We start from the raw sequence: 25,284 nt of genomic DNA, 5'->3' as shown, positions 1-25,284 counted from the left end.
TTGCAGGCTCCATGATGTACGTCTTAGTCAGATTCTCACCTTGGTGTTTCTGTTCGGGCACTGGCCTCACCTTCACTAGGCACCCTGAAATAAACCAGGGTAGACTTGTTATTCCCATGAGCTAATATCAACAAGCCCCCCACCCCCACCCTCTACCAGCACCACCCCATCATCACTGGACACAGAGTGGGTAGTCAGGCATCATGCCAGGAAAGAATCCACACTCCTGGGTATCAGGGTTCAGCACACACTTACGGGGCCTTCACAGGAATCAAATGCATCATCCCATCTATCGTACGCTACCTTTCCTTAATCCCCACTGAGCTAACGTAAAAGCCTAAATCTTTGACTCTCACTCTATTGTTTTTTCTTTTCACATAAGTCGGACGTGAAAACTGGGGGAGAGTAAGGAGAGGGAAGCTAGCAACGTGAGCAGCGCATATTTGGTGGCTTAGTACTGGAAAAGCTGGTGAGCCGTTGTGAAGTATGTTGTTGTAGAGGCAGTGGACACAGGGAAAGGAAATACACGGCATAACAGGGGTGTCAGTGGGCAAGTACGCAAAGGGGTTAGGGGATCAGGTCATTGTGGGCACAGAGAGGTTGGAACAGGTGCAGCAAGCGTTATGTTCTCCTACCTCCGGGTCGACCTGAAAGACAGAGCTCTATGCGGGGGAGAAAAGGAGAGAAAGCTGTGAGCCTCTACCAGACAGGCCAGCGTGAAGGTGACACAAGGAGCTAACTGCTGGAGGAGCAGGAGGGTCAGTGCTTTGCTTGTCATATTGACAGCAAAGAGTGTGGATGTATAATAAGCATAAGGGACTGTGAGAGACAGAAAGTATGTGACGCTGCCATTATTTTCACTGCCGAAAGGTTTACATATGCATAGTACAGTTGATACTGTGTAATTTTACATGAAGTTGAAGGAAAATGTTGATACTCCACATCTTTATAACACATCTTTTCACTGAATTGACACTCAGCTATTAGCCAGGTAGCCCACTAGCTCATACTTTGCATACTTTGTAAGTCCAGAGACAACACAAATTATGTTTTATAGATGTTAAAAGAGAGAATATCAGCTCCATTTTTCATTATGCATTTCCTACATTCCTGCGCTAGCTTTAACCTTCCATTATTAGCTTCAGCTTGCTAACCTGTTAGCCTCAGAGGCTTCTAAAGCAGCTGCCTAGCGTGATGTTGTCACAACTTACAGCCGATGTGACCACTTGAAGGTCAAGAATTTCATGTACGTGATATAACTTCACCAGCTCCCAAGATACATTTGAAGGCAGCATATGTTACTGTACATCTATGAGACTGACAGAGACTGAGAATTTAATCATTTGTGCTGCTCAGCATAGCATTAGCCATTTTTAGCCACATGTCAGTGTGTCCCACACTTTGGTTTATGGCTAAATATCTGCCTAATTATAATAGTGAGCACGGTAAAGGTTACACCGTGCATTGAACTAGAGCGCATGTTAGCATTTAGCTCAAAATTTTGCTGTACTAAAGTAAACACAGCCTTGCAGTGATGCTAGCATGGCTGGAAACCTTTAATCGTGTCCTCTCTCCAGAGAATTTTAAACAATAATAAAGTTTCCACATAAACACAAGCAATTTTATACAAGACAGCGTTGAAAACAGCAAATTAATTCAAAACCCTCATAACTGTCTGCAAACATTTTTATTTTTAAATGTTGTTTTCTGTTGCATTTAGTCATTCACACACTGGCATTTTCTTATTCCCATTCTTATTCTTCCATGTTAGATTTGTGGAGCAAACACCAGACACATTCTTTGTACACTTGCATACTTGGCTAATGAAACTGAGGCTGATTCTGATTTAGTCACTTAGGCGTTACAAAGCAGCGCAGTATTCTTGAGACATCATTAAGACTAAAACCACATGTTTGCAACTTCAACATGTTTTTCATAAAGCCTGAGACAATGGGCGCACTGTGACGGTTGGGTGAGAGAAGTGTCAAGAACAACTTAGCCCATTATTTGATGGAGTTTGCCTTCACTGACCTGCGGACAAACTTCGAGGTGATCTTGCTGATGATCCCTGTGGACGTGCCCCGGCGCTGCTGTGCGAGAGCCCCCGTATCGTGGGACAATGTGGGCGAGGCCGGGGGCCCGTTGTAGGTAGCGCTGCGGCGGTCTCTGAGCTGAGCTCCGTGAAAGGTGCTGCGGCTGGTGGTGCCACGGGGGAAACGGTTCTTCTCTGGGGTGCTAATACTGTGTGCGGATGGAGAGGTGGAGGGACCACGAGGAGAGGAGCTGCAACACGAGCGAAAATTGCCGGGAGTCAGCTATCACACGCGTCAGGAGGTTCAGCACATCAGCACATCTGAGATACCCGACGCTCACCTGGCTTTGAGCTCTGTGTTGTCATCAATGGGGGGCAGTGTGCTCTTTGAAGGGTGCCCCGATGATGACATGGACTTGGTGTGACGAGGTCGCGTGGAACTCATTGCAGTCGAAGGCGTGCTCCCTGAAACCTCGGTTAAACTAGGGGCCGAAACATGAAAATAAAATGTTGTGTCACAAACTTGTTGAGATGACGAGAAATGAACATGGAAAGCGAAATCTAATCCTATGAATGTCTGCGTTTACCTGCTGTCTTTGCCATTGGGAATAGCTGAATAGCGCTCAGTGGAAGATCGTTCACAAACATATGTGTTCCTGCGAGTCATTGAACCATTGGTCTGTTTGTGGCAGAAGAAACAAAAAATGTTAAGAGTGAAAAATGTAATGTAAAGCAGTTTACTTTAAATATGGATCCTACTAGATCTATTTATTGAGGCGTGTGTAATGCATGAGTCCACTTCCTTACCCCCACAGCACTTGTAGTTTTCTTCCTCTCCTGCACCCCGAGTGGCGACGCGGGAACGTCTCCTTTTGAAGTGCTGAGCTCTAGCCGACGCGCTCCGTCCCACTCCTCCTTGTGGTCGCTTTCCACACTCAGGGCCTGACCGCGCTTCGTATACGACACCGCCGGCGGCACTGACGGACCCACTGGAGGGAACGCACATGGGAAAAAGTATATTTATATATATATTCCATCAAAGACGTTTATTTTACTTGCACGCCTCTAATTTCTGAGAACAGGCAATCGTTCTTTGTTACGCAGCATGAAGCAAAGCCACTCAAAGCCAGTTTTTTACATCCAGGCTGTCAGACATAATACACAGCAACAAACACTTTGGGTCGTAAGTTGTACAGCTACAGTAGCCAAGGTGTGCATGTACGAAGCAAAAGCTGTTCCCTCCACATGCTTTGAGTTGCTGCTCCTGAGGGAGCTGCAGGACAGCAGCCAGCCAGAAGATGGCGCCAGATACAATGGCCCTCAACATGACACAGGAGGAAGCTACTACACAACCAGTGCCGAGTCACTTATTTGGGCTTTAAAATAGAGTGTTTACGAAAATTAGACCACATCAAACAAACAAATCAGTAAGAGTTCATAACTATAATAGTTTAAGAAGAAGGAAACTTAAGAGCAGGAGTGGTTAGAGGCACATGAGCAGATTCTGGTATCTGATCATTCGGTCAGTCATCGGTGAAAGAGAGTAACTTCCCCCTACACAACACACAGCCAGCAGCACTCTCAGAGCTGGGAAGGACGGGGTTACTTTACTTGGCTTCTCTACGACACCACCACCACCACCACCACCATCATCATCCCCACCATGATCACTGTAGCGCCGCTGCTTCTGATTGGCCGAGATGCTGCGCGTGACCTTGGGATGGGCGGGAGAAATGCTGGAGCTGTTGTTGATGTCACTGGTCGGTCGCTGCCGCTGACCCAGAACGCTGTTGGTCAGAGGCTCGCTGCCCTCGAACTAGACAACACAAAGACACGCGATGAGGGACGCGGGGTCACGTTAAGCCGCAGTGGTGACATCAAGATGATGTGAGTCAAATAAACTCACCTCTGGTGCTTTTCTGCCCAACAGCAAGTAGGTTGCCATGACATCATTGTACTTCTGGCTCTGTAGACACTCTGTGATCTCATCTTTGGGGAAACCCATCGTCACCATGAGCTCTGATGGAGGACAGATAACAAGAGTTCGTACACTGGACGTGACAAAAGATGACATCCACACAACACTGAGGCTCACCTATTCTGGATGAATCATTGAAGTCCGCTTCGGGCTCGATGTAAGGTTTGAGCTCCTCCTCGTCGTGACCCACATTCATCCAGTGGTCTTTCATGATTTGCTGAAAAAAAGAAGCAACGGCATAACATACACTGCGATTAGTTCAAACGCACTTTCAACGTCTAACCTTTAAATCTTTAAGTTACTGTGTTGTTAGTTACACAACATGACAGTTGGGCAAAGGAAGCAACAAAGAAATGGATGACAACAGTGGGATCAATTGTGGAGAAATCTTTACTATTGAACTTCAGCCCGGTTCTGAGTGCAGGGGAGGTATTGACGTGGGACGCAGTGAGTATGAATTGAACTGACAACTAAATACTGTTTACAAAGGAGGAAACAAACTCCTGGCTTAGTAAACGACGCGGGGAAAGTTCTTGTAATGCTTCGAGAAAATTCATTTTATTATCTCTGAAAAGCTTTCATCAAATAATTATGAGAGACCACTCTTTGATCTGGCATGAATAATGTTTCCCCATCTTCATCTGACAGACTATAAATTGAAGTGTTCTGTTGCTTCATTATTAATCACAGCGGCAATTACGCGCCTCGATATGACGCACGCTCGCTCCGAAATCATTAGGACTGCCTGTTCCGACTGAGGGTCGACCGCCGTGCGATTTCTGAATGGACGGGGGGGCAAACGCGCACAATGCGAGCAGTACCTCCAAACTGCCTCGTTTGACGGGGTTGAGCACGAGCAGCTTCTTCAGCAGGTTTTCACAGTCTGTGGACATGTAGAAAGGAATGCGGTACTTTCCCCGCAGGACCCTCTCCCTCAGCTCCTGCACACAAAGCCGCAGAGAGACACACAGCAATGAGAGACGGAAACTACTACTAATAAAGCAATCATTTGTCATTATTTATCATCCGACGTAAACACGAGCTGATTAGATCGATTGCATGATCAATGAAAACGCTGATTTGTGTAGCTGAAGAGCTCAGCCATGATCATGCATTAAAAAACTGACCTGCTGCATTTGTGAATATCTACACACTGCTGCATAATTAAAGTATGAAAGATTAATGTCCACAGTTTCGCGTTCCAAACAACAGACACAGGAAATTCCACTCCTAACTTGGTTATTCAAGTAACCCAGTTTTGGGTTGATGCATGTAGACGTCACTCTGACACAGAGTGGCCTTATACGTGCCGAGCCTTTGGAAAACTTGATTAAAATACCACACAATCTTCATTTACTCTTTGCTGGCCTTTGCTAGCCATAAAAATTTAGACTGAAATAGAATTACACATTTATCCTTATTCATGTCGTCTAGTGCTTAATTCATTTACAGTATCTTCGCCCAGGAGCGTCAATGTGTTTCATGATGTGAATTTAAATATGTCAAAAGTTTCCGAACAACCACCTGCAAATAACATCTGAAAAAAAAAATGTCAGGGCAGCAATGAGTGTAATGAAGAAATATGGGGCAGAGGGATCACAAGAGAGGATTTCGTTCTGGTAATGTAACACCGCGCTAAACGTGGTGATGAAACATGGGAGAAAAACACTTCTCCCTTTGCAAACACCGTGCCTGGGTTCTGTCTGTTAAAAGGTCAATGTTTCACCAGAGACATGCAATCTGACCGTCATTATCAGTTACAGTTTAAACCTGCTCAAGATCTATTTGCATTTCTCTACAGTCAGCCCCCACCTTTAGGTTCTGCCCGTCAAAGGGCAGTGATCCGCTGACCAGTGTGTAGAGGATAACCCCGAGGCTCCAGACGTCCACCTCCGGACCGTCGTACTTCTTTCCTTGGAAGAGCTCCGGAGCAGCGTACGGCGGGGAGCCGCAGAAAGTGTCCAGTTTGCTGCCCACGGTGAACTCGTTGCTGAAGCCAAAGTCGGCTATCTTGATGTTCATGTCAGCGTCTAACAACAGGTTCTCTGCCTGTGTGTGAAAAAGAGAGCAAAACCCAGCATGTGGATGGTCAAGTTACCAACACTGTTTGAAGAGGAGCTTAGTGAAGAGGAAGAGTTTAGATCCTCACCTTTAGATCCCTGTGTACTATCCTCCTCTGGTGACAATACTGCACTGCAGACACAATCTGAAACAAACGCACACGCATCATCAGACACTATAGACACAATCAGTTAAATGAGGCTATTAGTACTTATTAGAATTTAAGACCACGCCCCATGTCGTTATATTTCCAACCCTTACCTAAAGATGTGCCTTACCCCTCTCTTTCTCTGTTCATCTACATTCTCAACCCTCTCCCTCCCTATTTCATTTCATTACCCCTCTCATCCCTCCGTCTTATAACAGTTAAGACGAGGTCTTTGTTGGGGAAGACAGAATTTATGCAGCGCTATTCACAACTGCAGTTTTCAAAAAAAAAGAGTTCACATTAACACAAAGAGCAGGGCATCAACAATTGTCACTGTCAATTTCAGTGGCAATTATTTCCTGGAATTAACCAACTGACGATAAACATTTCACGTTTTATGTCAAATTGTGGAGCACGAACCACATTTTCGTGCCATTTCAGGGGGTTAATTTATTCTAATTTCCCCCCCAAGTTGTTAACGCCCGATATGACCTGAGATGTGATGTTTGAGTAACTCGTGGCACATAAATTGGAACCTTTATCTGAAGTTTATGAACCGTGTGACTCAGGCACGGGCGCTTTGTCCTTTTTCAAAGCCAAGTCTCTCCCAAGCGCTGCTGCACCCGTGCCACACAGTAAGCGGTTGCCATGACAGTCGACGTGGAAATCTCACTGACATATGCCAGGATAGCGACAACATCACTCAAACAGAAAACATGCAGTTCTTTGACAGAAGCCGCCCACCTCCCCTCCAGCAGCTCAGAGGCACACTAGTGCACGTTTACCTTGACACACACAGACATAGACTGCCCACACTGTGTCACGCACAGTTCGTGTGAGTCGCCCCACGCCATTATCAACTGGATCTTGCTCACGGTGCGTTCAATTAAAACGCAAAACCAGAAGCCCGCGCTGCCGCAGGCGCCTTGCTGCTCTCGTTGCACCACTAGGTGTCAGAGCTGCATCTGTAAGAAAGCCGTTGTGAACCCCCTGTTCTCTCAGGCCAAGCTATCTGCGTTCCGTCTCTCCTCTGCAGTCGATGACAAAGCTTGATCTTGCTGCATGCAGTCTCCCATCTGAAAACAGTAATGGAATGACGACAGAAGTGGCGAGCGTCGCGATGCCGATGACTCACCTGTCTGAACTTGGCCCTGGCTTCCTTCTCCTTCATTCTGCCATGAGCCACTAAATAGTCGAATACCTCTCCTGTAGGAAGACAAACACGCAGTCCACAATAAGTTTATACTCGTCATTTTACATCGACTTCCACTTTTGAGGAATTTGATTCAAGGTAATTCAGTTTTCTGTTGCATTTGTTACATCAATAAATGCAAACTTACAGTGAGCAGTCATGTCAGGATGTATGCTTATTAAAAAAAAAACATCAAACACTTGATGCTTCACTCACCACCACTGGCGTACTCCATCACCAAATAAAGTGTCTTGTCTGTTTCAATCACCTCGAACAATTTGACTGCACAAGACGTTGTGGGCAAAGAAAAGAGAGGAAAGTTGTCAAGAGACCAAATGGGATTCTGAATCAGAGACTAGAACGGCACGGTTAAACTCCACCGCTGCCTTCAAACTCATATCTGAGTCTGAATGAAGTATAGAAGACGATATGTCAGCTTATGTCAGCATTAAGGTCTCTATGACGGTTGTATTTTTGAAAATGAAAACATGAGAATGGGACATAAGATACACACAACGATACACATTCGCTGAAAAAACAGCAGCAGAGAACAAATAATGCAGAATCTTGTGTTTAACTGGTCGTAATAACCCACCACGCAGCTGCAGGTTCATGTTTAGACTTACCTATATTAGGATGGTTCAATATCTTCATAATTCTGACTTCCCTGAAGAGCTGCAGAGACACAGAGGAGCATTTAATGCACCTACAATTATGAAAAACAACATTGCAAGCAATGACACATGAGTTTGAACCGTGACTCGACTCAAGCGCCGTTAGAAGATGCCATTCAGCACTGACTATTAGCAAGCTAAGTGAAGGGAAATTGAGGCACAACAAACTTTAAAGTGTGTGTGCATACAGCCGAAGCTGGATTACACCCTGGAGCAACGTGAGAGGACCTGAGGATCATGGGACTACTGTACTGTGTAAAGCGATACGACTGATGCAGTGACAACTAACGTCGCACTAAACCCAGCCCTACACAGATAAGGAGCAGAGTTACAACTCCACTGACACGCTGCAGTCCAGCAAGCCGGGGCCGGTCGGGCCATCTAAACAGCCAGTCAGCAGCATCACGCACTGCCAGCCACTGCAGAGCAGCAGCACGCAGGCTCGCAGCCAAATATAATCATCTTATCATGCACATGCAAAAAAAAAAGAGCAGCTCAAAATAAAAGTTTTGCCTTAGTACTGTAACTCCAGAAAACTAAAACATTTCTTTCTACTACAAGTCCAAACTCAAAAAAAGGGAAGTCCCATCTCCTAGTTAGTTACTTCCTCTGAGCTCCATGTGTAACAACTGAGTGCAGATTCACAGAGGAACGCATTCACAGTTAGAATCATTAAAAACCGCGTCTCCTCAGTTTGGGTTGTTTGTGTCAGACGAGCTCCTGCAGCCACCTAGAGGTGCTGTTGAATCATTTACATTCTGCTGATTCCCCACTCGAGCTGTGCTGAGGCTGTGTTCGAGTGTTAAATTTCACCACTGACTTGACTGGATTTTGCCCCTATACAGAACTGTTACCTGAGACACGAGACAGATTTTTACCAATTATTTAGACAAAAAAAGACTCTGAGCAGTGCATGTATCTCGACATGTCAATACCGAAAAGTCCAAGAAGAAGAGTTTGCACTACTCTGGTGTGTATGAATGTGCATATAACTGTGTGTCTGGGCAAGTTTTCTAATGGCCTTTTAGGTCTTACATAAGTGCGTGTTTCTAGGTCATCAAACATGGCCATTATACCAGTGTGAGCAGGCCCGACACTGTGGGACTTCTCAGCTACCGTCTGGTTCAACAACATGCAGGTACTCAGTCTCACTCCAATTCTTTCTTCTGTCCTCTGTCTCTACTTGCTCGCCTGCCTCACCTCTCTCTCGTCTCATTAGACGCAAACGCACACGGCGTGCAAGGAGCCGCTGCAGATGGCTTCAAGAATACACTTTTTATACTGCTCTTCTTGTCAGAAAATTCCATAAAACCCAACAAAGACACTTCCTGCTAACAAGACTGGTGTGGCTAAAGCCTGGTACAGATTATTCGTCAGTGCCGCAGAGTCTCCATTCTCTCATCAGCGAGCTAAGCTCGGTGACATTTTCCTTAATTAAAATGAACGCTGGCGCTGTAGGTTAGTTTGAATCAAACCCACAACAACTGGTTCCACAGATCTGAAGTCTCACTGTGCTTTGAACGTGTCTAAATCTGCAGCTGAAAATAGTCCAAAACAAACGAAGAATATACTGTGAGCAAATGAAATCCACAGTCTTCCATCTTTTACACAAATCTTAATCAACTAGTTTTAAAGACTCACTTCCACATTTAGAGACAAATTATTGGTCTGGACAGAAAGGAAAGTATTTGATTTCACCACCTTATATTTTCAAGAAGAGTCGTTTTTACAAACGCAATAATGACAAAGGATGTTGTTAGTGGGGGGTCTTTGGGTCCTATGGGTTGAGGGGAGGGGCCTCTGTGGATCAGGGTCGTTCCAGTTCATCCCACAGATACTTGATCAGTTTGGGATCTAGTGACTTTGGAGACCAGATCGACACCTTGTGCTGTTTTTCATGTTTTTTTAGTTATTCCTAAACACTTTTTGTGTGTGTCTGTGTCAGGCTGCATCCTCCTGGTGTCATTGCTATGGGGTGGGGGGTGGGGGTACCTGGTCTGGTCTAGGTGGGAGGTAAAGGTCTAAGTAACATCCACAGAAATGCCAGGCCCAAACATTTCCCAGCAGAACACTGAATTGTCACAATATGGTTGATGTTGTTTACTTCTCCTGTAGGTGGTCATAATGTTGTGGCTGCTGGTGTATTTTCTGGAGTTTAACTGTAACATGCTCGTCATCCAAAGGCAGTACAGTACAGATTGAGAGTTTGGTCCTCCAATTTTAGTGTGGGGATAATAAAATCATTTTAAATCTGATATTTAGAGGAAATCCCTATGGGACCACTTTTGACTGAGGGAGACTAAGAATAGTTAAGCTGTGTAGCAAACTCTACTCCATATTCATCAGCTTCTGCACTGGCCCGAGAGGTTCCCCCATGGTAACAAAGTCAATTAGAGTGGAAACACACTGACACAATGACCAGAAGATGTCCTGCAGTACACAAGAATAAACACGTAAGCCACAGCCTCAGACATGGATCCATCCACACATGTTCTCTAATGCAGCCCAGACAGAAATCCTTCATTATTCTACACGAGTTATGGAAGAGTTATAAGAGTTATTTTATCTTGATCTTTCATCTGTTCTTCGTTCCCTTTCTCTGACACACACACACTCTCTCTTCATTTGCATCATTGCCCTAAAGCCCCTCACATGGGAAGCATGCATGCAGCCACTGGGAAACAAAAATTAGAACAAATCTGAGAAGGATGGTGGAAAACAACAATAACAAACACAGCGACTGTCAATACAAGCTCAATAGGGATGCAGCCACCGTGGAGACTGACAGGGGATAATGAGTTGGAGATCTTTGATCCAGTCTAGTATTAATATCAATAATATCTACTGGCACAAAGCGGAGTCGCTGTGTGCCATGAAGCAGATTTTAAAGGGGAAATAAAACATGTATGTATTGGTCATTGTACTGTGGATTATATCAGAAATAACAACATCTTTGCTCAGTCAAATATTAAAAAGTTGCTAAAATCAAAATGTACTTTTCGTCATTTCCACCTGGCTCGCCTGCTAGGGAGTCGCCATTTTGAAATGACGTAACTGAATATGAAAATGGACGAGGATGAAATGGAAAGAGGACTCGAGCCAGGTATAATGCCTTTGGTTACGCTTTGGAACCGGCATGGAAACCAATGATACCACTAAGAACGGAAGTAGTGGTGAAACTGTTGGGTTTGGAGACAAGAGCGTGTTGGCAACACTACCTAGTGTCAGTGTGGTTATTGTTCACTGGTGCCACTGTTTCAGGCTCCATCTGCTGGACCATTTAATCGAAGGTCTGTCCTCTACTTTCCACATTATATGTCGGGGGGTGGACGTACTGGAAGTGGCAACACTTTCACTGAAAGATGTCCAATGCGAAACAAAGCAACGCCCTGTTTGTAGCAGGTAAGGCAAGCTAGCTAGAACCACACGTTAAAATGTGATATAAAAAAAGCACACACTAAAACGACCTATTTTCCACTACCAATCTTTCACTGTCCATCTTTCTTAATCTCTCTCATCTCTCTACCGCTAAGGGAATCACCAACCCCATGACATCACGGACCATGGTGCAGCAAGATGGCGGTGCCCGTGCGAAAAAAAAATAACGGCTGCCATATTTTCTTCTTATATGCTAACATTTGTCAATAGTGTTATATATTGCTGATAAGAGCAGAACTCCATTTATAACATGCGGTTTACTTCATTTCCCCTTTTAGGTGACTGTGGACAAGGTGAGTCAGTAAGCAGTAGTTTCGGTAACCTCCTTTCCAACTGAAACAGTTGATTTGCTGTAATGTAATGAAACACTGACTGAATAAATGACTAACAGTAACAACGGCCACGAAAACAAAATGTGAATAACACACATGAAAACACAATGTTTCCAATGCGCCTGGGTCTCAATTGTCTGTGCCAGTGACCTACTTCCAGTCACCTTGGGGCACCCAGTCTCCCCATCTAGCCTTAATTACAGCAGGGTCCCATGCACAAGGAGCAGAACAGCAGATATCAGACTGAGAACACTTACAGGAACTGGCTGGACTATTTCAGTCACAGCAGCACAGCTGCTCATTCAACATGGAGATTATTGATAGGATGAGTAGCCTGGAAGCCTGCAAGCCCTCGTCCCTAATGGCCGCGTGTGTGTATTTTCATGTGCACAAATAGTACTTCAAAACCCCATATCAGTAAATAACCACCGCTTGCTGTTTGTCAAAGACAGACAACGAGAGACAAACACACTGTCTGACAGAGGGATCCAGAGATTCACTGACATTCAGACAAACTGTCCCGGGCCTCGACTCTTCAGGGGCTCAAAATAACTCCAACAAAAAAAAAAAAAGGCCCATCTCTTTGTCTCTGCCGTTCTCTGCTTCTGCAAAGACTTGTTATTCAGTATCCACAAGACCAACAGAAAACTTTCACTCTTACTCAGAGCACTAAAAATCACCACAAGCAAGTAAAACCCGCGCATATCTTAGCAGCCTCGCCGTTTGATTCGTACTATGATTCACCTCGGACAACAGCTCTGTCTGCCCCAATCACATTCCGGCCGTCTGACCAGGACCAAAGCCGCTCTAGCCCATAGGCTCGACATCACTTCAGCGGCTAATGCAGAGTGGCAGGCGCAAGACAGACGTAAACAGCCGCCATTAAAAGAGCTTGACCCCACGGTGGGCTTTTTGCGACTGGCAGGAAATACACAAATGGAGGCACATTATGTTATGTTACCATGTCGTTCTGAACACCCCCCCTACTTCATCAAGAAGCAGGAAAAATCACACAATAAGTAAATAAGACAGTAAGATTTAGCATCGTGGCTCTGAGTCATGCCGAGGAAAGAGAAATATTTTTGGGAGAAGCTGCCAGTTGCTTATTTTTCTCCCTCTTCATTCCCCGAAACCTTTTTTTGCGTCACAACTAAAGGCTCCACCTTTTCCAAATATCAACGTGTCCAGCATTTTACCAGCGCATGTTTTTTTTTGTATTTTTTGCTTGTTTGTTTTATTTAAACTTGCTCTGAAAAAGCGTACACCACCTAGGACATCTGATCAAATAACTTTTAACGCTGGTGTTGCTGAAGCAACGGAGAGGAGCGACTCTTATTTACAGATTAGTAAGGGGAAGGGAGCAGAGGGACGGCGGGATGAGCACAGTGTTTGCTCAGGGAAAGAGGGGATTAAAAGAGGTCTATTTTAGGGCCAAAATGCCTAAAAACCATGACAACGTCAACATCCGCGACCGCAGATGACATGTGATGTGTTTCCTGTGGCGAATCCGAGGAGGTGCTTTTGAAGCTCAACTGACCTCATTTCCTGTCAGAGTGAAGCCGCCACAAAGTCACACAACGGCCAATGGCTCATAAAGGAAAAGAACAGAGGTTGATTCTAACCTCATGACTCACTCCGGCCTCTTCCAGCCTCTCTTTAAAATCAAATAATTGGAGGAGAAGATCGGGCTGATGAAAACAGGCATAGGAAAATTGTCACATTGACTCTTACTTCTCATTATTTGTGATCAGAAATAAAAAATCTGAGAGGATTGTTTGTGCACACGAGTGAATTTATGGCCGCACACAGGTACAGGAATGCATGCATGTGTGTGAAATGCTGCCAGAACGGTGACTGAAACCCGAAATAACTGAGGCTCTGCCAGCATCAGCCTTCTGCATAAACCAAAAGATCTCCTGTGTTTGCCTGTATGTGTCATGCAGGCTTGTTAGTCTGTGTGTGTGTGTGTGTGTGTGTGGCTGCATAGGATCTGCCAGAGCGCTGGCTTTGCCCACAGTGCCAGATGGTGTGCCCACAGCCCGGCTTGTCGGGAGACCATAAAAAGAGAGATCATGGCATTTTGACGGGCTAACCCGAAAGAGTTGCCTTTAGCAGAAAGTGGAGGAGTGATGCGGCCAAATCAGACACCTCAAACTTCGCTCATCCACAGGGACGAATGGAATCATAAATAAAAAAAAATTTTTTTAAAAAGCAGTGCTATAGTCGTCTCATTATACGGGAAATAGCATGTGTGGTTCAATTCTTGTCACGGTTAAACCGTGTACAAAATCCACTCCAGATCAGACGCCAGATTGAGAGCAGGACAAACAAATCAAACTCTGCCCTTCATGAATGTAAAATGAGTGCCCCGCTGTTCGTGACAGGCTGACCCGCTATAAAATATGGCATTTTCTTTTTAAATCATGAAAATATACACTGTGGTGCGAACAATTTCTTGCTCCTTCTCGCTGCAGGACTACAATGGCCGCTGATGTGACCGAAGTCAGGGGGAATGCCATCTAAAATGTTTTCATCCATTTTTATTTCAAGGGCCGGGGTCACAGTGGGAACAGAGTGAGCAGCCCAAACAGCCTCGGGGAACGTAGTAAAATTCAGTCTGGACTTCTAAATGTGAAGAATGCCTCAAATAAGAAGCAATGACCTCAGAAAGAAATTCTGTAGACCGGAGCTCTAGACAGTGCAACTTTCTTTTCCATTTCATTTTTATATTTCAGTGAAGATTATGGGATGGTGAAATGATCCACTGTCGCTCCCTATATCCTCAAACTCTTTATTTAAGCGTTCTTTGTTAGTCGTCCCAGACGTTATTTGTCCAAGGTCAAAAAGAGTAACCAAGAAAACGTATCAATCTGCATGTTCTCTTTAATGTCTCCATGGTAGAGCTTTCACAAGGATAGCACAGGACGCTCACTGAGTCAATGAGACGATCGATTCAATCCAGGATACGACTGCTGCATTATAAGGCAAGCTCCTGCATTGCAGATGGCACATCTGTATACCATTACAGGAATCTATAGCACGGAGCAGAAAGGGCATTAAAATATATTCCTCCAGACGGATAAACAAATCTTTACTCTTGTTACATATATACAAACATACACTACACACGCGAACGCCAGTGATCATGCACCGATTAAACGCTCATCCTCCATTAAAAACTGTAAGGCGTCTCCATATTGACCCTCTAAGGTCCACTGCAGCTGACATCTGAAAGGCCCACTGAATAATTGATCACAGAGGGCCCGATTGGCCTGCGGGCTCACATGATACATCTGCCCTGCGACGTTCACCACCAGGCAGCGGTCAACCCGACCCATCGGGCATGAAGCCGCTCGTGACCCAGACGACACCCGGAGCAGTGAAGTCGGTTTATGCGTCGAATGCTAATGTGCCACACAACAGCACATCTGAACATACGCCACCCTTCGCCGCGTGCGTACAGATTAAAAACCGCACACAACGGACTGTTAAACAAAGGAGATCACGCAATGAAATTCATCTCCGTCGGATTAGACGGGACTGAGAGGTTGAAATTCTCTCAGCGTCTCCGCACTGATTGGCCAAATGGCTGCAGTTGGATCTCATTAAGATCCGAGGCAGTTACAGATGTGTTGGGCTTGTGCAGAACAATGCCAGGGAACACAATCATACCAGAAACATCCAGATCGGATAAATACTGTCACATTAGACGATTATAATCTGCCCTGATCACTCTTTCAGTTCACTCAGCTCCATTTAGGGAAACGCAAGGTTGCAGACATTTTGGGACGCTAATTGTTGTTATTAAATCATCATTTAGACGCTTGCAGGAGCAATACTCTGTCAACCCAGTGACTTACAATGAGACAGACGCCATTAAGACATCAACCGCTGACTTCATGTAGGTGCGGCGCTGCTTTTAACGGTCCATTATTAGACCGAGTCATCAGTTGCTTGGCGATTTGTTCATCTTTTACAAAGCACTGGGAGTAAAGCACTGGTGAGCCATGTTACGATAATGTCATGACCGTGAAAACAATCCTCGTCGGTCAGTTGAACACCTGGTTTATTTTTAGATTCGCAGTGGGTGATGCTGGCGCGCGTCGTTGCGGCCGTCACTCGCCTGCCACACGGTGTAACCCACCATGAGGACTGTGTGCGGATGGATGTGTGCGTCTGCATTCAATCAGCAGAAAGAGCAGGGTCGAGGGTCGGTAATAATCACCAAACCCTTTGTTCTAATTGGTTATGACTGTTATGACAAGGGTAAGTGACAAACAGGCCGGCGAGGTAGGGTATTTTTAGCTCCATACTACAAACCAACAGAGTGAAGGGGTGCAGCTGGAGATTAACGAAGCCTTGTGGTCTCTCCTGACTACGCCTGATCACATTATGTAAAACAGCACATCCTGAGTTCAAAGAGCGGTGGAAAAACTCAAGAATGACTCATGGGCCTTAATTTCACCCGGTGGCAATAAAACACCAACTCACCTTCTGTAGGCTGGTCGGATTCAGCTGGGTTTTGTCTATAATCTTCACCGCCACCTAGAGAGAAAAAAAAGACAGCAGGACAACAGAAGGTATGAACAAAGTAAGGGACAAGGAGAGAGCACGGTGTATACACAAGAAGATATAAAATTACCAAGATGTAATAACCAATTCTAGTTTTGCATTTAGGTTTTGGATCAGTCCAAACACATCTTAAAGCTGGTGTGTTCATTTGTGAAAATGGATAAGATGAGATAAGATGAGCAGGAACTGCTGTTTGCTTTCGATGGTGAATATACTGCAAACTAAATACGTAGACGTGGAGAAAGAGGCACACTGGAAGCAGGGTGACGGAGTGGTTCAAGAAAACTGTGCATGCAAGCCGGCACTCTTCCATCCATCTCAATAATCACAGCAAAGTGCAAACCAAAGACCAGCTCTCCTCACTTTCTGAGGGCTCAGCAGCTTTTACAAAAACACCGGCCGAGGCACAACTGCCGACTCACCAGTTAGCCCGTGCATTATGCGGATCAGTGATTGACAGAGCAGCTTTACAGTGTGATTAAACTGGGGTGCATACATGCAACCTTTTGTCACTACTTTCAGTTTTGCTACAATATAAAGGCCCGACACATGAATACATGTGAACGTCAGTTTAACCAAAGGCAGTTACCACAAGCACAGTCACAGTAGAGAAAGCAAAGACCACACCACAGGTATTTTGATGGTTGGTTGAAACCACTTTCAGGTCACAGGACCTAAATAAGTCTGAGAATCTTCTAACAGCTGACAATGGTAAACATTTGAGTTTCGTCTCTTTATTTTTTAACTCTTTAACTTTCCACTGATAGGACATTATTATCTTACAGGCGGTTTTATACTTATGCTTTAAATTGATGCAGAGGCTACGCAGATAGTGCTTAGAAGCTAGCGCCCTGACACAAATGTAACTACGTGCCGTGGCGACGCAGAGCACAAGAGCTGCGACTTGTCCGCTTGGTCGTTGCATGTTTCCGCTTTAGTATCTCCAGCTGCGTTTTTGAACTGACTGTCAATACAAATGGAACACATCGAGGAAAGGTCAAGGTTTGTATGAGTCACTTCCCTAATATTTGTGGCCTGTTTTAAAATGTAAAGTCGTTATTAATGTCTCAAATTTGCAGTGTTTTAAGTTGATTTGGACAAGTTCCCACCACCCACAAAATTTTAGTGGGGAAACTTGGGCCTGGCTCTGGCTTCTGGTGAAGATCTGTCGTTTAGGAAGATTCATGGAGGACGGACAGAACGTCACAGACATATCATATGATCGTGGCTGAGTTGATTTCGATCACAAGAGAGATGTTTAAATTCCACAATTGCGCCTGTTGTAAAAGACACTGAGAGCGTAACATCTTTTAAAGACAGTTAACAGCAATTAAGGTATTGGTCCCGTGGTCTAGGACACATCATTTGTTGCTCCGATTGGCCTCATAATGAAATCCAAGTAGCAAAGCATTTAAATTACTCTGTACTCACTTAATATTGGACACAGTCGAGCTAGACTTGTGACTGGCCGACAGCAGTTTGAACATTTTTGCACCTAAAAACCAGCTTACATACCTACATACCATAATTTACTGTGGAGTATGACAGTGACCTAGCGGTCCTAGGCGCACAAATCATACTCTAATCACAACATCCTCACTTATACATTTCCTATTAGATTTCTGACCAAAGAAAGAGCTTGGAGTCCTGTTAAGTTGTAACATCTCGGTCATCAGCAAATTGACAGAACTAGAATGAATGAATTTCAAAAATCAGGCTCACACCATCTTCATGTACCCAATCAGGGATGTGTTGTGTCCTCGCAGCCTTTTCCATTCACAAGCAGATCATGCATTTCTTTGTTACTGTGTACGTTCCACAGTTTGAACCTTGACTCCCGACCTCTCTGCCGAGGGGAGAGTCTGACTGTGGACGATACCACAGCAGGATTAATCCTAATTTATTAAGACGGCATTGCTGTGACTCTGGCCTTATGAGAGCTTAATAAGCATGCTTCAGTGGATGCAGACTCTGGCTCTAATCCCAAGCAGCCTGCGAAGGGGGGGAAAACCGGAATGCAAATGCTGAGTCATGGCGGAGAGAATGCAGGTTATTCATGGCGAGCAGGGTTTCCCCAGGACCTACGGTGCAAGTTGCATTTAATTCCACCCAGGAGCTAAACTCTGTAATGACACCCGTGTAGTGGCGGTGGAAGGAACTAGCGGGGAGAGCAGAACGACTTGCAAGAAGGCTCGCCGTGTGCAGAAGCGCGCATTACGCAGGTGGTGTCTATTTGCAGCCTGTCTTAGGTGGGTAGGTGCACAGACAGACTCGCTCCCTTCCTCTCAGCTTCCTCTCGTCACAGACAAAACTCAGATGGTGACATGAAATGCGCTCGTCTGTCAGCGCATGCCTACAGGTGTCGGCGCTGTCCACATGTGTCACTCCACCGCACCACCATTCCCTCTCTTCCACCAGTCAGGGCTTTCCATCACATTTCCGCTCAACATTTCCCTTTTGCGTTCCCCGGATTTAGAGATGTGATGAGCATGCGGACGGCTTCACAAAGTGCGGCGCACGAGGGTTTGCGCCCATGCGTCCCCTCTGATAGATTCGAGGGTGAATAATTCAGTTCCACAGCGACAGAAGGGCAACATGCATCACCGTTAATTATTCAGCGCATTCGTAACACAGGGGCCATATGCTCCTCACCGTATGCAGGTCTTGTGATGGTGTGCGCATATTAAACACGCGCGTGTGAATATTCGCGCAGAGGACATGGAGAGGAAACTTAGTCATAACATCACTTGTTGCGAAGCGCTTTACATCTTCCTCTACGCTCTGATTTCCCTCGGAGCGTTTTTCTCATGAATACATGGTCACGAACTCTGAGCGCTAAAGGGAAATGTTTTAATAGTACAAGGTCAAACCCGTGCAAAGGAACTGTGGTTTCAAACGCAAAAGTAACATCCTGTTATGTGTGCGCCACTAAAGGAGACTAAAGACGCGGCACTGCTTCCAGAAGACTGGTTCCAGCTTCTTTACGTTGCCTTGAACTCCTACATACAGTTTGTAACAGCTGTATGTTCATGTTTGCACAGCTTTGTTATCTTTGTCTTCGCGTCTATATTTGTCTCTCTCGGTACATTCGTTCCCTGCATGTGAATTAACCGGAAGATTTGAAAAGAAATAAAAAAAACGTATGTTACATCCCTTAACGAGAGCGCTGCAATGGTTGTTTAATTAATCAATAAACCAATGTGCAAAGCTTTAATTGGCAACTGTTAACCCTCCATTTATGTTGTTGAAGTTCCACTTCCAAAGTATGTTAACAAGAGGTGTGAAATACTACTGGTCCTAGTCCCACTGTGCTACATATACACTGATCAGACATAACATTATGACCACCTTCCTAATGTTGTGTAGGTCTCCTTTGTCCCTCCAAATAGTTGTGACTCATCAGAGAATGGACATGGGCCTTCTGAGGGTGTCCTGTGGTGTCTGACAACAGGATGTTGTTAGTGGGGGGCCTTTGGGTCCTATGGGTTGAGGGGAGGGGCCTCTGTGGACCAGGCTTGTTCCAGCACATCCATCAGTTTGGGATCTTGTGAATTTGGAGGCGAGGTCAAGGCCTTTTTCAAGCTTTTTTTTCTGTCCTGCTGGGGATGGCTGTTGCCATCAAGGAGTGTCATTGCTATGAGGTAGGGGTGCTTGGGTCTGGTCTAGGTGGGTGGCACATGTCTAAATGACATCCACATGAATGCAGGTCCAACATTTCCCAGTAGAACATTGAATTGTCACATGATGATCAGTGTTGTTTAGGTTTCACCTGTCAGTGGTTTTAATGTTGTGGCTGATCACTGTATACGGTAGAAGTATAACTACTTTTACTACTACACTGCTTTTCCTACTCTAAGTAATTGTACTATAATATAATTTGACACAAGATAAACAAGTGGCATCTATAAGTGGAAACTTTAACTGATACTCTGTGCACAACTGTACAGAAACTGAACGAAAACTGTTATTGTCACCTGGGACGTCACCTGGGACTAAAGCAGCCTGGGGCTTTTCCGTTTGTTCCAATTTATTGTTTTTGTTGTTAGAACTGTGTAAAGCCTGCTCCAACAATGTGATTGGCCCACAAGATCTTTGCTGGAGCATATGCAGTTCTCAACATAGCAACTCCAGACCAACTTCCCACCACAAAACACTCGTGGGAAGGGACACTGGTCTGGCTTCGGGGCCAGGATTTTGAAGACTTTGGGCTCAGTGAATCGAAGACAAAGAAATCGCTCAAAATTGAGTTTGGTGTGAGAATATTGGAGACATTATTTGTAGAGGATACTGGCCAGGCATTTTATTATTTTCTGGTATCAAACAGACAAAATGATAAACTGACTGAATGATAAACACATCAGTAATCAATGACAAAACTGATTATTAAAGTGTTGCAGCCTTGCTAACATTCATTGCTGACAAACACTTGTGTTGTAATGCTGGTATTGAAACAGTGACGTCATTGCCCCTCAGTGTTGATGAAAGGGTTAACGACAGGCTTCCAACCACGCGGGTGATCATTTATGCGTGTTTGTATGTGTTTGTGTCACATTCTTCAGCAGATAGAGGACGATTTATCGCCTAAAACTGGTGGCTGCTTCGTCTCACACGTCCTTTTTTCAGCTCCTTTTTTTTTCTCCTCCCCATATTGTCAGCAAACCTGAATCTCTGTTTATCGTACCTGTGAGGAAAATCTGAGGCGGTAAGACATTTGCCAGGCTAAGGCTAGGATAGCATCTGTTTTCATGGGTTAAGTTCTTTCCACCTGTTTTCGCTCCCTCTCACTCTGACCCATGTCTTTGCATTCTGATGAGCCAGCAAAGGCTCTCGAGCACACAAAGCGGCGCCTGACCTTCTCTGCAAACACTGGGCGGCATACTCAATCGGCCTGTTTAACATTGGCGTTAAAGGACGGCGAACGGATCAAACCGCTACCCCAGTTAGACCTGAGATGATATACAGGCCCCCGGTAGTCTGACGTGACTCGGCACTTTACGGAAATCAGAGGATCGCGGGACACGAGCAGCTAAAGAGACGGACAGGGGAGAACCTCTGGGGTGGATCAGGGCTGTCAGTGAGCGCTGTGGATCCTGACGAGTGAAAGACAGTGATCAGATCGCAGGTCATTGTTTTCTCCTTAGGGAAACCGGAGCTTTAATTACCGACACACCACAGCGGGGCGTCTATCACTCTGACAGGTCAGCAGTGTACGGCTGGGTGTGAGAGAAAGAGAGAGAGGGAGAGACCTTGACCTGACCTGACTGAGTAAACTAACATGGTCAACACTGGAGATCACTGAATCCCCCGACAACCACACAAATCCAGAAAGCAGAGTTCAACTCGGAGCAAACCTTATATATCATGTTTTCGTTTAAATAAACCTTCTTGCACTGAAACTATTAAACTCAACTAATAGAGACCAAACGATTTCACATATCAGAGTTTTATCTCGGACTTAAGGACTGTTTGTGATGATTTATAGCCCAAGCTATGTATTGATTACGTGAGAAAAATCAACAGAGTCACCATCGATGCAATCAATGCTAAGCTTGAGCCTTGACGCTTAACATTCAGTGATGAAAGAGCCAGGCTGACGTAGCAGCTTTTTAGTAAGAGGGATGAATTATGAATGAAGAAAACAGGACATGATGCATAAACTACAGCTAACAGCTCACCTCTCGTCCGGTCAGGATGTGCCGTGCCAGCTTCACTTTGGCAAAATTTCCCTTGCCGATGGTCTTGAGGAGGCGATAGTTGCCAATGTGAGGTTCCTCGGTGGAGGTGAAGGAGTTGCGACATCTTGGCAGGCTGTGGCGACTCGCGGACTTTGTTGGGGGGGCCGGGGGCTCAACAAAGCCGTCCACCGACGAGTGCTGCAGGAAAAACCCAGCTTTTAGAGAACAGTAAAAAATCTATGCACAGACACTTTGATGTCTCTGAACTTCCTTAGCCTCCTGGTTCACTCTGTAGCTCCAGACCAACCAAGAAACAATGCAGCAGTGTTGCAGTGGGGGTTGCTGCATGCCAAAGAAAGAGATGAACCCAAGTCTTTAATCCAGTGTTTGTAAGACCGAATGTGTCCGGACATGTGTGGCTAAATTTGCAGACACGCACGCACACAAAACTACTCTGCCCAGTGGGGAACTGTGTTGGAGCGACTCAGGTTCCCTCCTCACCCTCTGTGACACCTTAACCTCCTAACCTAAAGACATTATCGTTCACCAAACAAGATTCAATAACAGAGGAGGACAATGAACTCTTTTACTGTGCACCTTTGAGGGGAAACCTACAACAAATACGCAGCACGGAGGCACATTTGATTACTTGCTCCAGTGCGACACAAATAACAAGTGTCCCTGTGATTCGACATGTGAAGGTGAATCAGGAACAGCTTGCTTTAAGTACAACCCTGGCACGAGCTGTGCGCAGTCTCCTCTGGTCCGCTTCCTCTCCTCTACAGCAGCTGCTGATGTCAGTCCAGGTCAGAGATCCCATGATCCTCTGCTCCTGAGCACCACACCCAGCTGGAGAATAAAGCCTTGGTCTGGTTACCCAGGCTCCCCTGCTCTCGTTTCAAAGAGGGAAACGTTACACCCTGCAGGGTGCGCATCACTTCGGCTCGCCTGCATCCCGACAGAGGGGGAGTTATGCTGCGAGCAGACATTCCCCGGTGACACGGTGTGTGCACGGTGTGACGGATGAGAGGGGGCATTCAGATTAGATGCCGGTCTTGTTTGTTATGCACCAAAACATAAGACTCTTTCGGAGAAACCTAGAGCTTGCGTCTCTCCCACGTTTGACTTATGATCCTTCCATCAACTTTGCGTCATATCTGTAATGACGAGCATTCAGAGATGTATACGTTCACTTAGCTTGGCTACAAAGTCTCTGCATTAACCGGGGATTAACTGGACATTCAGGTGGCTTGTTCCTGATTAATGCACAAACTTTGTTTCACTCGCCCGTCCATTAGCCAGCAAACAGAGATGTTTTTTTTTTTCCTTGGAGGGCCAAACATAAAAATTAACACACACCTGTGCAGACACACACACACACACACAGATAAGAAAGCCGAGAGGGAGCCGCTTCTATTTTCCTGCACTAAAAGCCACTTGTCTCTCTGAGTAATAAGCTGTTATGCAATGCAGTTCAGCTGCCAGTGGGCCCTGGGGCTGCATGCTGGAGTCGAACGCAGGCAGGCGAGGCTGGCTGGCTACTGCCAGTGATGCTGAGGCAGTGCTTTAATAGCCACTGAGCAGTCTATGCCCGTGTCTATTCGAGAGCAGCATTAGACAGTTACATTAGCAGTCCCCTAAGCTGATGCATTACTGAACACTGCCAAACCACTGTACAGTAATGCATCCGAGAACGACCTGAGAGCCCATATCAGCCTATAAAGTTAGGGTTTGTTAAGTTATATAACTTGTCTGGAAAAGGAAGTGCTTTTCCACATTTGAATTTTATCACTGGAAGATGACGGGGGCCGGATGCGTTTGAGTGCAGTGTCAAGTTAAAAGTCTTATTTTTAAATCTGGTAAATAAACATTTTCGTTGTTGTTGCTTTTTTTTCCAAGTCAGCTTCCAGCTATTTCCAGTTTGTACATGTACCAACACAATATATATATATAACATGAGGCGGCTTCTGTTCCCAGGAAAAAAAAAAAAAAAGAGAGAGAGAGAGAAAAATGCTGAGAGGAACCCAGATATGTCACAGCCTGTCAGCGTACATGCAGCAGTCCTCATTTGAACTGATCTCAGAAGAGGTATTATATTATCACGCTGGGCTCAGGGTGTGAGTGAGAAGGGAGTGGGTGCTCGTCCAGACATTCCTTCACACGGCGAACGAGAAACCTCCGGTGATTTTAGTCATTTCTGCTCACAAACGCACGCCCGTGCGCTGCTTCTGCTCATCAGTGTCGTGGCAGCAGAATGGTGAATAATAACCTCCTCCTCTCCCTCCTCCACCACCACCACCACCACCTCCTCCCACTGAGCGTGCAGTTACAACAGGGCCCAATAGGTGATGGATGTCACATTGCGATGCTACCAAGCGTTGCAATTGAAAAGTAGGGCAACATCCTCCCCCACCCTCCCTAAATATTGACGTTGTGGACTAGAAAATACCCCCGGTTGCACGAGTGGAGCGACACCATCCCTCCCTCACAAGGCCAACACAGACAACAATCGCCAACGTTAACAATTCATTGAAGCCAGCATAGTACTGACGCAGTGCGTTGCTCGAGGATAACCTTGTTGTGCACAGAAACTGGGACGGACGGAACCCGACTGCACTTATCATTCTAGGTTATTCTAGGCTCCATGCTTTCATTCACCGTCACCGGGAAGAAGAGAAAAGCCAGGGTGCTCATTGGTCGCGTCGCCCTGCAACGCTGTAGCCTCGAGAAGCGCTGCCATTAACCTGCAAACCGACCAGTGCGCAAAACAACCACATCCGCGATTATTATTCCGTCCCCGCGTCGTCCCGGCACCGCGTCTCCCGACAGGCGGCAACTTACATTCTCGGTGTCACGCTCGTTCACCGTGGGCAATGGCGTCCTGGTCGACATCTTGTGTGTTTCGCAGGCCGCTCAGCGATGCAGCGGGCTGGGCAGGGCAGAGCAGAGCAGACGCGGCGCGGTCCGTCGGGGAGAGCGGTGCCTCCGTCCCTCTCTACATCCCATGTAAACACCGCAGATAGCGGCCTTTTACCGCAGCATAGCGCGCACAGGGCCCGAGCCGACGCGCCAGATTTTCTTATTGGCTTTGTGCACTTCCTTTCAGGTAGGCTGGAGTCAGACAGAGGAGAAGTGAAGAGAGCGAGGGAGAGAGGGGGGCAGGCCAGGAAGATGCGTCGGTA

At 45.8% G+C, this 25,284-nt stretch overlaps 1 protein-coding gene across 4 annotated transcripts in view; it reads right to left on the bottom strand.

Moving 5' to 3' along the window:
• The window catches only part of LOC125018635 (serine/threonine-protein kinase MARK1-like), a 27,068-nt gene extending 1,784 nt beyond the window's left edge, over window positions 1–25,284 (bottom strand). Inside the window, exons 1-18 of one of the 4 annotated variants that reach the window (XM_047602663.1) lie at window positions 24,944–25,284; window positions 22,103–22,300; window positions 16,347–16,400; window positions 8,038–8,086; window positions 7,628–7,693; window positions 7,355–7,425; window positions 6,160–6,216; window positions 5,823–6,059; window positions 4,832–4,951; window positions 4,128–4,227; window positions 3,939–4,051; window positions 3,644–3,848; window positions 2,840–3,021; window positions 2,620–2,711; window positions 2,374–2,514; window positions 2,032–2,283; window positions 636–662; window positions 40–84 (exon numbers count right to left, since the gene is read on the bottom strand). In XM_047602663.1, the coding sequence (XP_047458619.1) occupies window positions 40–84; window positions 636–662; window positions 2,032–2,283; window positions 2,374–2,514; window positions 2,620–2,711; window positions 2,840–3,021; window positions 3,644–3,848; window positions 3,939–4,051; window positions 4,128–4,227; window positions 4,832–4,951; window positions 5,823–6,059; window positions 6,160–6,216; window positions 7,355–7,425; window positions 7,628–7,693; window positions 8,038–8,086; window positions 16,347–16,400; window positions 22,103–22,300; window positions 24,944–24,994 (2,060 nt within the window). In that variant the 5' untranslated portion in view covers window positions 24,995–25,284. The remainder of the gene's footprint in view (window positions 1–39; window positions 85–635; window positions 663–2,031; window positions 2,284–2,373; window positions 2,515–2,619; window positions 2,712–2,839; window positions 3,022–3,643; window positions 3,849–3,938; window positions 4,052–4,127; window positions 4,228–4,831; window positions 4,952–5,822; window positions 6,060–6,159; window positions 6,217–7,354; window positions 7,426–7,627; window positions 7,694–8,037; window positions 8,087–16,346; window positions 16,401–22,102; window positions 22,301–24,943) is intronic. The other 3 variants (XM_047602665.1, XM_047602664.1, XM_047602666.1) reach the window with 3 other exon arrangements.

Source organism: Mugil cephalus, chromosome 13 (genome assembly GCF_022458985.1).
Source record: "Mugil cephalus isolate CIBA_MC_2020 chromosome 13, CIBA_Mcephalus_1.1, whole genome shotgun sequence".
Classification (NCBI taxonomy): Eukaryota; Metazoa; Chordata; class Actinopteri; order Mugiliformes; family Mugilidae; genus Mugil; species Mugil cephalus.
Note: the sequence above shows the minus strand (reverse complement) of the source record. Positions and strands in the feature narration are given on the sequence as shown.